Source organism: Falco punctatus (genome assembly GCF_963210335.1).
Source record: "Falco punctatus genome assembly, chromosome: 14".
Classification (NCBI taxonomy): Eukaryota; Metazoa; Chordata; class Aves; order Falconiformes; family Falconidae; genus Falco; species Falco punctatus.
Window position 1 is genome coordinate 23395368 of NC_137594.1, and position 12831 is coordinate 23408198.

At 60.9% G+C, this 12831-nt stretch overlaps 1 protein-coding gene across 4 annotated transcripts in view; it reads right to left on the reverse strand.

Annotated features, from left to right (window-relative positions):
* CARMIL2 (capping protein regulator and myosin 1 linker 2) overlaps positions 1–12831 on the reverse strand; it is a 30489-nt gene that overhangs the window by 3014 nt on the left and 14644 nt on the right. For 3 of the 4 annotated variants that reach the window (XM_080364907.1, XM_080364905.1, XM_080364904.1), the window contains 16 exons: positions 12574–12655; positions 10925–11021; positions 10545–10602; positions 9849–10021; positions 9062–9130; positions 8346–8439; positions 8172–8267; positions 7579–7707; positions 6456–6569; positions 6117–6292; positions 5533–5620; positions 4962–5078; positions 4400–4466; positions 2987–3237; positions 1078–1181; positions 204–609 (listed from right to left, as the gene is read on the reverse strand). In XM_080364907.1, the coding sequence (XP_080221033.1) occupies positions 204–609; positions 1078–1181; positions 2987–3237; positions 4400–4466; positions 4962–5078; positions 5533–5620; positions 6117–6292; positions 6456–6569; positions 7579–7707; positions 8172–8267; positions 8346–8439; positions 9062–9130; positions 9849–10021; positions 10545–10602; positions 10925–11021; positions 12574–12655 (2121 nt within the window). The remainder of the gene's footprint in view (positions 1–203; positions 610–1077; positions 1182–2986; positions 3238–4399; positions 4467–4961; positions 5079–5532; positions 5621–6116; positions 6293–6455; positions 6570–7578; positions 7708–8171; positions 8268–8345; positions 8440–9061; positions 9131–9848; positions 10022–10544; positions 10603–10924; positions 11022–12573; positions 12656–12831) is intronic. The other variant, XM_080364906.1, reaches the window with a different exon arrangement.

Genomic DNA, 12831 nt, shown 5'->3' on the forward strand with positions numbered 1-12831 from the left:
AACCCCAGCCATGCCCCCAGGAGGTGGAAGCATGGCCACAACCCAGTGGGGATGTCCCCAGCTATCACTCTGGTCGTTGTCCGTGTGTCGCCCCCCCCCCAGCAGTACCCAGCTGACTGTGCCCTTGGGAGGGAGCAGTTCCCACAGGGTGAGCTGAAGAGCAGGGTCAGCAGTGGTGGCTTGGTGGCGGTGACAGCACTTACTTTGTCATGCCTGATGCCCAGCGCATCCTCATCCTCCCCGGACAGCAATATGAGTGACTGGGATTTGCCCTCCCGTGAGTACTTGGGCCGGATCCTGCGGGCAGAGTCGGGGGTCTGGCAGTGCTCAGGCTCTGCCCGCGGCTTGGCAGCGAGTCCTCCCTCCTCCGATTTACTCAGCGGCTTGCCCGCCTCGCCCGCCTTGCTAGGGGCTCGTAAAATGTCACTGAGCATCGAGCGCCTGCTCCTGGGGACAGCAGGTCCACCCTCGGGCTCCTTCTCACACCTTGAGCCCCGGCTGGATTTGGGTTTCTTGAAGGCAAAAAAATTCCCGATTTTCTTCTTGAGGGTGTGGGAGCCAGAGGTGGCCAGAGGGGCTGATCCCGGGCAGGTCTCCGGAGCAGTGGGGCTGGGGAGAGAAGCAGCATTGGGAAAGGTGAGCTCCGTGCTCCTGAGGGGCTAGGGATCCTTTTTTTCCCACCTTGCCCACTGTGAAGAGGTGGACCCCAGACCCCAGACACCCCACCTGACGTGACAGTGTCCTGGCAAGGGCACCCGTTCCTAGCATGGGACACCCCATGGGTACTGCCCCATTGCCTCCCCATTATGGGAGAGACCCCATGGCCCCTTCTCAGGCTTGTGGGAGTGGAGTGCTGGCTGCATCCTGCACCCCATGGCTGCCACCCCAGCCCTCTTCCAGCAGCCTTGTCCTTGGTGATGCCCCTGGGTGTGATGTTTTTCCCAGCATCCCTTTGGCACTGGGACTAGCAGTATTTGCTGGGTAGGTAAAGGCAAGGGGGGTTGCCGAAACCCCAGGGATGGGTGTGTGCCAGGGTGCTGGGTGGGTGTGGGGCCCTGGGTACCCTCCTGGGCTTACGGCAGTTCCTCTGTGATGAGCCTCTTGGCAAAGAAGTCCTCCAGCCCCTCATCCACGCGGGTGATGCTCCTGTCCTCACTGTTCTCGCAGGCCACGGGCTGCACCTGTGAACAAGCACAGCCATCAGCCCGGCACAGGGCAAAGATACCCCCATGCATGAACAACGGTCACCCATGCCTGTGCACAAGCAAGCGGGCGACCATGCAGGATGGGTGCTGGCACCCTCTGTCTCACTGTGCATCCAGCATGAAGGCAAGACCATGGTGTTATCAGCTGCATCCCAGCTCTAATCCTGCTGCACCCCTGGGGCATTGGGAGCTACAGCCTGCCCCAGGCTCCCGCCAGCTCCTCACCCTGCTGTGCAGGCAGGGCAGCTTAGCTGTCAGCCCCCTGCACCCTGCTGGGTGCCACCTGTGGGGTGCTGGTGGCTCCCCAGCACGGTGGCCAGGGTATGGCATCCATACACACTCTGGCACACATGCCTTACACACAGGTAAGGTGCCTTTGCCCCTCCTTCATGACATGCGATGGCAAATCCTGCTGCAGCCCTCGCAGGGCTGGGCCAGGTCTCCCACCCTGCTCTCCCTAGGGGTGTCCCTTTGGCAGCGATGCTTCCTCCGCTTGAGCGCCAAGGAAGGGACACCCACGCTGCTGGTGGGTGACGGAGCAGGTGACATGTATGGACCTGTGTCTGCATCCTTCAGGCTGGTGCTCATCCTCAAGTCCAACCTTGGAGTGCCACCACAGCCTGCATGAAGGCTACCCACTCCATCCCCATGGCAAAGCAGTCCACGCCATGGCTGAGCCTTCCTCCACAGCACCTTCCTCACCCCAGCATGTGGCACCACATCAGTGGCTTCCTATTGACGAGAGGGAGGTGCTTCGCCATTGGTGGCATTTCAATCCATAACAACTTTGCTTTATGGCTGGATTGATGCCGCTCAGGACCTGTTCCAGCCATCCAAGATCTGCTCTCCCCATCACATCACATCCATCAAAGCCTATCCTTGCTCAGAGCTTGGCCAACCCTGGGTGCCGAGCGTGCCCATCCCATGTGGACAGACGTGCCAAGGTGGTGGCCCCCAGGCCTGCCTGGCCCCTGCCAGCCACCAGCATCACCCTGCCTGCGGGGAACAGCTCCTGCCGCTCCTCTGGCCCCACAGCAAGCGCTGGTTGGTCCCACCATGGTCCGAGGGCAAGCATCACTGCAGCCGTGCAAGCTGAGGCTCTCTGGCAGGTGGAAGGATCCAGCTGCATCACAGTGGCATGGGGACGAGGTGATGCCAGCAGGATCCGGCCCAGGGGACGGCAACAGACTCTCTGCTGCCTGCACCCAAAAGTTACTTTTCCTTTGGGAAGGGGGCTGCGAAGGTGGGATCCCCAGTTGCTTGCCCTTGGGGGGTGGGGGGGCAAGCGGAGCTCGCCCCACCGCAGCGGGCAGAGCCCCACCAGCAGCACGTGGGCCACGGCGGCTGCTGGCGCTTCGGGGCCGGGGGGGGGTGGGGAGGGTAGCGAGTGGGGCGCAGGAGGAGAGAGGAGCCGGAGCCATTGCCGAACGCCGGCCCTCTGCGCCCAAACTCTGCGGGATTTTCATTCCCTCCCTGCCGGCTCCCACCGCTCGGCAGCTCCCGGCGGGCAGCAGGAAAGGGGATGGATGATTTCCCTCGCCCCGCAGCCCCCCTGCCCATCCTTTTGGGCTGCCCCCCTCCTCCGAGGCGGCTCTGGCAGCGGCTGAAATGCGGGATAATTAACCAGCCGCGGCTCCGCGCATCTCATTTTCCTGCCTGGTAACAAATACCGACCGCAGTAATTCACCCGACTGGAAATAAAATTTAAAATAAAGAACCCCCCCCCAACCAAAGAACCCCCAGCACCCCCCCTCCTCCTTGCCAACTCCCCCCTCGCTTACATCGGGCTTGCGGGGCGGCTGCCGGTGGCGGCGGTTGGGCCGGGGCCGGGCCTTGGTGCAGTGCTCCAGCCGCTGGCCGGCGGTCGGCAGGTCCATGAGCGCGGGCGCGGCGGGCGGCGGGCGGCTCGCAGGCTCCGCATCCTTTGTGCGGGCAGGGCGTGCCGGCGGCGCGGCGAGGCTGAGTGACGGCGGCGCCCGGTGCGCCCGCAGCCCGCTCGCCTCCCGGCCCGCCGGCTCCAGCTCCGAGACACCTACCGGGGGCGAGAGGGCCCCGCTTGGCACCCAGCCTCCCCCAGCATCGCCCACGCGCGGCGGGGAGCACCCACAGGGGGTGCGGGGGTGGGGCTGCGGGGGGGGGGTGGGTGCTGTGGTCCCCCGAGTGGATGCTGGGGGCGGAGGGGCAGGATGCTCCGGCAGGGACCGAGCAGACCCCCACAGCAAGCTCTCAGACCTGTGGCGAGTAGCAACTGGCTGGCGCAAGCTCTGCCGGTGCTGGTTCGGCAAGCGGCACCCACAAGTGCACCCCATTTTGCTCTGCAGGCAGCTGGATGGGGTCAGGGTGCTGCTGGGCTGGGGGACACCAGGGGTCAGGGTGCTGCTGGGCTCAGGGACTCAAGGGATCAGGATGCTGCTGGGCTGGGGGACACCAGGGGTCAGGGTGTTGCTGGGCTGGGGGACACCAGGGGTCAGGGTGCTGCTGGGCTCAGGGACACCAAGGGTCAGGGTGCTGCTGAGTTCAGGGTGCTGCTGGGCTTGGGGACTCCAGGGGTCCCCTGGGGACACCTGAGTGCCAGGCACTCGTGTGTAGTGCAAGCTCTCCTTCAGCCAAAGCCAAGTATGCATCACAGCCAAAGCCCCAAAAAGCAGAAGTCACCCATCAGCTGCTCATTGCCTTTGCCCCCTCTGGATCCTGCCCCCTCCCTGGGCACACAAGGCTCTGTGGGGCAACATCAGCAGTAGGAACAGCCCTGGGCAATGTCTCCTTCCCCTCTGTGCCGGGCTCCCAGGGGTGCTGGGCGGGTCAGTGATGCCCATACCCAGGGTGGTCCCTGGGATGGCAGGAGGAGATGCTGCAGCATCTGCAGTCACAGATAAACCTCCCACCCCTGCCTGGCTATGTGGAGAGGGAGCTCAGGGCATCTACCCCCCTGCCCATGGGCACTGAGCCAGCTGCACCCCCAAAAACAGCACAAGAGCAAGCTCACAGCAAGCTTTGCCTGTGGACCCACACCACAGCACCAGGAGAGGCTCTCCAAAGGGGCCAGATCCTTGCCAGGTGCTGCCTGCAGCCTGTAACGTCATCACAGAGAGCTCTGCCCATCAGGCTGCTGCAAGTCGCTCAGCCATGCCCTGGTGGAGGTGGCATGGCACACACTGAGCCACAGCAAAGGGAAAGCCGTGCGGTGACCTTACTTCTCACAGTTGGCGTGGGCCGAATGCTCCTGAAATTCTTATTTTTCCTCCGCAGGGCCATCTTGTACTGCAGGGAGAGAGGGACGGCGGTGGCTTTGGCATTGACAAGCTGGCTGTGGTGAGCAGCATCCTGCCAGTGTCAGCCAGGCTTTGCCCGGTGATGGGTGCAATGCCTCCATCACCCCCAGGGCTGCACCCCCTCATCTTGGTCTGGCACCAAAACCACCCACGATGCCAGATCGGATGCTTCCCCAGCCAGGACCTCACACTGTGCTCGATCCCAGGTCCTGAAGCCACAGCCAATGGAAGGGGCTGTGTGTGGCTGGGACCAGCCCAGGCCACCACAAGGACACGAAGTTGGTGCTGGCAGGGCAGGCAGCATGGCCAGGCAGCCTAGCGGTCCCATTTCCCAGCACTAATTGCCTTAGTGCTGCGCTGGGTGGGTGCTGAGGGTGCGTGCACCCGGAGAGGCTGAAGCATTAAGCCTGGCATCATCCGGTAAGGCGGATGAAAGGTGGTTATAGCGTGGGCATCACGCAGTGGCAGTGGGGTCAGACCCTACCTCCTCCGCGGCGAGGTCCGGAGGATTCCTGCCCCTCGCTGGTGCAGCAGCATCATCCTCAGCCAGCTCCGGCAGCAGCGCCGGGAGGTCAAGCCCCTGCTTGGGGAGGCTCTCCACCTAAAACCATTAGGAAATGCTTAAATTATCCCAGGGACTGAAGTGCGCCCGGCTGCCCTGCATGCTCTGTGCTGCTCCGCTCCCTGCCCGTAGCTGGGATTTGCGAGCGGATTTAGGGCTGATTAGCTGGTGACTGGCCCCAGCACAGCTGCCCTGTGCCGCCCCGGTGCACGAGCAGCCGGTGCCCGGCTTCACCCCGGCACCCTCCACCACGCTGCGCTCCCGGCCTTCACTCAGGATTGTTAATGCTGCTGTGACTGCACCAGGAGAGGATTACCTGAGAGGAAAACCAGCCTGGGTGGAATTGTCCTGCTTCCCAGATAGCTAATCTGTAGTCATCGCGTTTGCTGGTGCCTGGGCAATGCTGAGGTACCCAGACCCCCATCTGCACCCCAGCCCCACATCCCCATCCCACATCCATGTTCTGCAGGTGCTGGCAGCCTCCAGCACTCACCAGTTTGCACTGGGCGATGGTTAGGTCTCCCAGCACGACATCCACGATGCAGTCAGCCATGGCAGCTGTGACGGACAACTTGATTTCGCTGGGAGTGGAGAGATGGGCATCAGGGCCAGCACCCACAGCCCCTGCAAGCCACGGGGCCAGCCCCCCCAGGGAGACCCTTGCTGGGGAGATGGATGCTCAGCTGTGGCACCCAGAGGGGCACCCAGGACATGCCCTGGGCTCCGGCTCACTGGGGGCATGCTGCCGGCGCGGGAACGGGAGCAGGTGCTGGCTGGGATGGAGGATGCTGAGCACATTCCCCCATTGATGGTTGGGGCTCCCTTCTGCCAGCCACAGGAGCATGCCTGCAGGAACATCACCCCACAGGACATCCCAGCTCCCTAGGGACACATCCAAACTGGATCCGAGTGGGAAGCAAAGCCACAGCTGAGAAAACACTGCAACAGGATCTACAACACCACTGCCACCACCATGTGGGGAGGGGAGTAGTTGGTAGGGAGCCCCCCAAATCCTCCTCTGGCCCCATGGGCGAGAGCCAGCTGTGGAGCAGGGAGGAAAAATGGCACGTCACCCACTTCAGCTTGCTGAAGACATCAGTGACCATCTGGTCCAGGACAGTGCTGAGGTTGAGGTGGTCCTGGAGGTGGATCCGCTCGGACATGGCATTGACCAGCTGGTCCCTCACCCCGCTCTTCTGCACCACAGCTGGGCACAGGCTGTGTGCCGTGTCCAGCACTGCCTGCATGATCGCCTGAAGTTTGGGGGGGAGAGGGGAGTTTTGCATGTCTTTTCTATCAGGATTCATATGGTTTCCAGGAGACACCATGTCCCTTATCCTTGGGCTGAGGCTACTGAGCATCCCATGCTGCTGACAGCTCCCCACTCCCCCCTGGCAGATCCCCCTGGGTGCCCACCTGGATTTCCCGGCTGCAGGTCTGCAATGCTTCCTCTGTGAGACACTCCAGCTTGTGCTGCAGCTTGCCATTCTGGTATGGGGTGTTTCCTGCTTCGTATAAGAGGGGCAGGATCTGCCATGGGAAGAGAGAAGGTGTGGGTCATTCCATGGTGCCTCATGCTTGCCTTCCATCCTTCAATGCGCAGCCTGCATCCATGGCTGCCCCATGGAAGAGTGTCCTGGTTTTGGCTGCAAGAGCATTGCCTGCATCAGCTGGGGAGACTCAGTGACCTCCTGCCTTTGCCGGGCCAGGGTTGGGTATCCTCGCCCCTTGTGGTCCCTGTGTCCCCCCAACCAGACCCTCAGCTGCTCCCCACCATCCACTGACCCTCCTTCCCCTGCTGCTGCCCACATCAGGGAAGATCCTTTCCCACTCCTTCACCACCTTTCCACCATCAGCACTGTCCTATTAAATCCTATATCCACCAGATTAAGTACCCAGGGGGCTGCCAAGAGAGCTGGGAAAAAGGAAAAGGAGGTGGTTTGAAAAGAAGTAGAGGAGGAGGAGGAAGAGGTGTGATGGGGAGAGGGAAGTGAGACCAGGATCAAATCAGGGCTGACAGCGCAGGGAGCTGCCCATCCAGCACACTGGCCTTCGTCACGGGCTGGTGGAGCATCCTCATCGCTGGGATGAACCCAGCCAGGGTGGGATGTGGGTGCCCCAGGGAGGGACCCCTGGGGGATGTAGGGGGTGTTTCTCACCAGTGTGGGTATTGGTGGGTTGCAGGATCTGTCCAGAGCTGGAGCACCCACCTCTGCCAAGGAGAGGTGCACGGGCAGGGGGGGCCCTCGCTGAAGAGGGGGTGTGCTTGCAACCCCCACTTCCCAGAGGATGTGCATACAATGGTGTGCCTCTGGGGCGAGGGGATTAAGAACGTTTGGGGCCTGGTTCAAGAAGCGGATTCAGAAATTTGCAGCTGTTCTTTAACGTTCTGCAAGTGCTCAGCGATGTGCATCTGTTGCATTGATGATCCTTGTGTTCCCTGACTGTCAGTTATTGTGTCATTAACTAATCGATAACCTGCTTTGATCCTGAACTGAAGCCAGGGAAGCTGAAGGGTTTCCCGGTGCGGTGGACTCACGCTGATGGAGAGGTTGGCATTCCTGATGGCCTCCTCCGCGCAGAGGATGTCTGCCTCCGCCTCCCTGCCTGGGCAGGCGCTGAGGATGTCGACATGCTTCTGCACGCTCAGGCAGATCTCATTCACCATCTGGAGCGCAGAGAGGCTGTGTCATGTGTCGGTGCCGGAGCAGCACTGCCAGTTCCCCTCCTTGCTGTGACTTTCCCGGAGAAGGATGTGCCAGACCTGCCTGATGGGGCGGGGGGCACACAGGCAGGATACTGCCCCTCAGAGCATCCCTGCCTAATTACCAGGGGTGCCACATGGCAGGGATTTGCTTGAGAGCATGCACAGGGCACTGGGAACATGCTGCATGGGGTAGCTTAGCAGTGAGATATCCCAGCATTGCATGTGCATGAAACACATGGGTGCAACCAGGAGGGTTCCTTGGAGACATTCTTTCTGCCTGGCCCCACTCATCTCCCTGGACTGCTCTGCCCTCCACTCGGAAAAGGTGAAAAGGGGTTTGTGCTGCTTGCAAGAGCTTACAGGAGCTAGCCAGGGTTGTTTGGGGCAGGGGAGGGCAGCCCCACGCAGCAATTTGGCCGGCAAACCTGTTCGGAAGAGGTGGTGAGGATGCCCTGCTGCAGCCGGAAGGTCTGCGTGGGCAGTGTGCGCCGCAGCTGGTTCCTCGTTAGGCAGGACTGGAGCTGTAGCAAGCAAGAGGCCGTGAGCAGCCAGTGTCGGTGGCACCCAACCCCGTGCCCCCCAGCCCGTCTCCCCCCCACCTTGTGCACCGCCTCCTCCGTTTTCTCAGGGTTGCTGCGGTACGCCTGGGCCACATCGCTCATCGGCAAGGGCATCGACTTGAGGGTGTAATTCCTGCCAGGCAGCACAGGGGTGAGCGGGTGCTGCGGGACCCCCCTCAGCCTTGCGGGGCTCATCCCCACCATGCACTTCCCCACAGACATAACCAGCCCAGAGCCCACCCACCAGCAGCCTGGGCATTGCTGCAGGGTCCAGCCCAGGAGGTGGGGACGGCCAGAGCCTGGCCCCGACCGGGCGGCAGCGACCACCCAGCCAGGCTCTCCCTCTGCCCCGCAGAGAGCCAACAGGGCCAAACCCCGGAGCTGCTGGTGTGCTTGGCTGGTGGGCAGCCTCTACCCATCGTTCATGGGCAGGGAGGAGCAGAGCATCACATCTCCACCAACAGCAGGTCCGCCCATGCTCGCTGGGGACTGCCTGGGGTGACATGGGCTGTGCCAGCTTGGGATGCAGAGCCCAGGGGAGACCCTGAGGTCTGTAACGAAGGTGCCACCACTCAACGGGTGGTAGGTTGCTTTGCTGGCTGCAGAGGCCAAGCCGTGGACCAGCTGTATGCAACTGCGTGATGCACTTGCTGCTTCAAGGGGACAAGAGGCCCTGGGGATGGTGACATACTGGTGCCAGAGGCTCTTTTGCATGGTCGTACCAAGCCAGAAGGACCAAGCTGCTCCCTCCTTACCTCTCCAAAGCCTGAGCCACCTCCAGGAGCCCATGGGCAGTTGTGTTGTTCCTGTCCCAAACCACAGTCCTGCAAAGTAAAGGACACGAGTGAGCCCTGCCTGCACCCTGCCTGCACCCACATCACCCCAAAGTGGGTGCCCACCCACTGGGTGCCAGAAGGAATGAGCCCAAGGCTGACCCCTGGTACCAGAAAGCCTAGAAATGGGGTTAAAAATCTGAATCTCAGTATTCAAAATGTAAACTTGGACTTTGCAAGGAGCTGTAAAGCATGTGGGTGCCTGGAGGGAGTGAAGGGCAGGGAGGACACAGCCAGGCCCCATCCTGCTGGCAAGGGCAGATGTCCCCCAGAGGAACAGCTCGGGCTGGGACAACCTTCCCCGTCCCCTGTAGACACCCCTGCCTTGCATTTGAGAGCATGATGTGGTAAAAAAATGGCATTTTAGGAACTGATGCCAGTGCATGGGTGAGGGCAGTGACTGCAAGGGCCTGGCTGCAGCACCCCGGGCTGTGCAGGAGCCTGGCAAAGAGCTGGCAAGTGCCAGGGCTGAGCTGCTCCTCTCTTGCTCTTCACACGTCCCCTGCCAGCACTGCCAGATGACTGCCATGAGAGGAAGACATGGCCACAGCATCTGACTATGCACCAGGAATGGTCCAGGGCCACATCTGTGGTCACCAGGGGCTGTGATAAGCCCCCTCCAATGGCATCAGCACCACAACCAGAACCACCATCCCAGGGACACCCGGCACGAGGTGGGAAGGGCACCCACAGAGCAATGTGCTGCTACCTGAGCTTCGTGTTGATCTGCAGGGCCTTGGCCAGCATCTTGGCCCCCGTGTCCCCCATGGCGTTGCCACTGATGTCCAGAGCAATGAGGCTGGTGTTACTGCCCAGGGCACTCAGCAGGACGTTGGTTCCCAGCTTGAGGCGTGATTCGGCCACAGACAGGGACTGGAGAGGCTAGAAAGGGGACAAGGAGGGGGAGAGGTGGCCAGGACACACGTCAAGATGTGTGTCACCCTTGCTGACACAGCCTCCATCCCTGTCCAGTGGCCGCTGGGCTGGCAGTTCTGTGGGCACCTGGTGCCGGTTTAGGAGAGCCCAAGTCACGCCGAACCCCAAGAAACAGGAGGGTGACGGGTGCTTAAGCAACACCCTGGATTTAGCTCAGATGCCTGGCAGCAGCGAGGAGAAAAGAGGTTTTTTTGGAAAGCTGGGCTCCAGCCAGGTTACACCAAGCCTGTCCTCCATGTCTTCAGCCAGACACAGGCTCCCGCTTTCCCAGCGGAACGGGAACAGCTCTCTGTCTGAGCTTCTGCTTCAGATGGAGGAAAATAAGAGCAGGAGGATTTGAATGGTGGGGGGAGGGGGGGAAGTTTGCTCCCAGCCTGTGCTGGAAGGGATCTGGATGGGACCCTGGCACGGTGGTGGCGGAGGGTGACCAAAAGCATGAGTGGGGGGTCTCAAGACAACCCAGACTTACACAGTCATCCTCCTGGGTGAGCTGGACAATGCGGTGCAGGACATCCAACAGCCCCTCTCTGCGGGAGAGGGGAGAGGCAGGGGGTTACACGTGCATCCCCCGAGGCCATGGGGCAGCCAGCAGAGCTCTGTCCTCCCTCCCACTCTTGCCTGAGGCTGTGACCTAGCCCTGCAGTGCCTGCGGTCCCACAGGAACTGTGCCAGGAGCAGGTGATGTCCCCCCACGGTCCCAGGCTCCCTGCTGGGCAGGAGCGGGCAGGACGGGCAGGCAATCCCAGGCATTCCCAACCAGCCCACGGGCTTTCAACGGCAAGAGAGGGTTGAGGTGGTTGCATGGTGCCAGCATGGCTCCTGGCCTGGCTGCTCTGGCTTTGCACTTACTTGGATTTGATGTTGAAGTTCTTCCCCAGAGAGATGTGCCTAATGGACTTGCTTCTGCCGATGGAAAGCACCAGCGTCACCATGTCAGGGTCAAAGCCTGCAAGAGATGGGAGACACTCACAGGGGTGCTCCAAGCAGTCCGCAGAGGTGGCACCTAGGTGGTATCTCACAGAAGACCTGAAAAACCACCAAGCTGCCAGCGTGGCATGCTGGAGAGATGCCCAGGGAAACTCCTGAGCATCTTCCTGCTCTTCATGGCTCCCCCCAGAAGATCGAAGACCTGTGCAGAGCTGGGGTCCCTAGGAGTGACTCCAGGGAAGGAGCCCCTGCTCTGGGGCCCCCTGCTCTGCCAAGGCTGTGCTGAGCCATGGGGAGCACTTATGGAGCTAGAGACAGCGCTTGCTTTCTGCCATCCCGCAGGAATGTGCCCTCCATCACCCACCCACCACCCGGACAGCGTGGGAGAGCTTCTCACAGCTTGCCTGCAGCTGCCTCCACTCCCATCTTCACAGCTGCAGCATCCTCAGGGAAATTTGGCAAGCAAAGGTGACATCCTTCCTACGGGGCAGGGATGTGGGCAAGGATCTGCTCACCCAGCTGCTCCACCAGCCAGGAGCAAGAGGCACCAAGACCCACCTACAGGACTGTCCCTCCTGTGTGGAGCTGCTCTGCTGGGAAAGCCAGAGCCAAAAGCATATTTCAGCAAAGGCTGGCCAAAATTTTGGATGAGACCATGAGCTTTTGGAGCATCGGTGGCTTGAACAGTTTTTTGAAGGACTCCAAACCACATCAGCTTTCCCAGAGCCATCTGGCTGTCAAGGAGCTGCATGGTCTGCTGGGAGATCTTAGCAAGGCTGCTTAAGGTCTGGAGCCTTTTAGGTGAAATTCAGAGCTGGCAGAGGTGATGTTTGTGATAATTAGGATTGCTCGTCCATGGCTTCAGAGGCCATGGCAGGACAAGTTTAGCAGCAGAAGCTGCAAACTCTTGTAGAGAGGTGGGAAGAGTTTCAGCCCAGGGAGACCTTTTCACTGCTTCAAACCCTGAGCTAGCAACGTGAGACCGCCTCAAATTCAGTGAGCCGAAGAGGCTTGCACCACAAAAGGTGCGAAATGAGAATTTTTGGCAGCTCCCAAGGCAGGAGAGGATGAAGAAGTCACCCCACACCCTGTGCCAGAGAAGCTTTCTCTGAACAAGGGGAGAGGCAAGGGCCATCGCCGCTGCCTACCGTGGGATGTAATGCTGGAAGGTGATGGAAGAGGTCTGGCACGCTGGGAAGGACATCAGTAGATGGAGAAGAGCACTTGGAAGGACTGCCTACCTTGGGGAAGGTGTGGGGGGGTGGGGGTGGTTTTCAGGGGTAAAAAGCCATAAAAGCCTAATAAGGTGGTAATTTCTCAGGCAGAGATCCAGTGGTGACCACTGTGTGCCTCCAGCCTACAAGACAGCCTGCAGCGCTGCAGCTGCTGCAGGACTTTCACAGGTGGCGAGTGCAGTTCAGTGTTCCTTTAGCCAGCGCAGGCAGGGGCGACAGACCCTGCCCATCTCCCTGCGGGCTCCCCCACCCTCACCAGGTGTCGAGGTTGAGCCAGCCTCTGCCAAAGAGGCCACGGTGTCTGGCCTTCTCCCAGGTGGGGAAAAAGCAACCTACCGTTGTCAGACAAGTCCAGGTCACTGATGGAACTAGCATCAGGGATGAGATCCTGGATGACTTGGGCCCCCGCTGATCTCAACTTGGAAGAAACAGCAAGACATCAGTTCAAGGGGAGGCACTGAGCCCTGCGAACGAGATCCTGCTGTCGGGAATGTCACCCCAGCCCCACGGCGGACAGGGCATGGACCTTCCCGCACAGAGAGCGAGCCTCCTCCACTGTTGCAATGGGACCCCCTGGCTGGCCTGACGGCACCC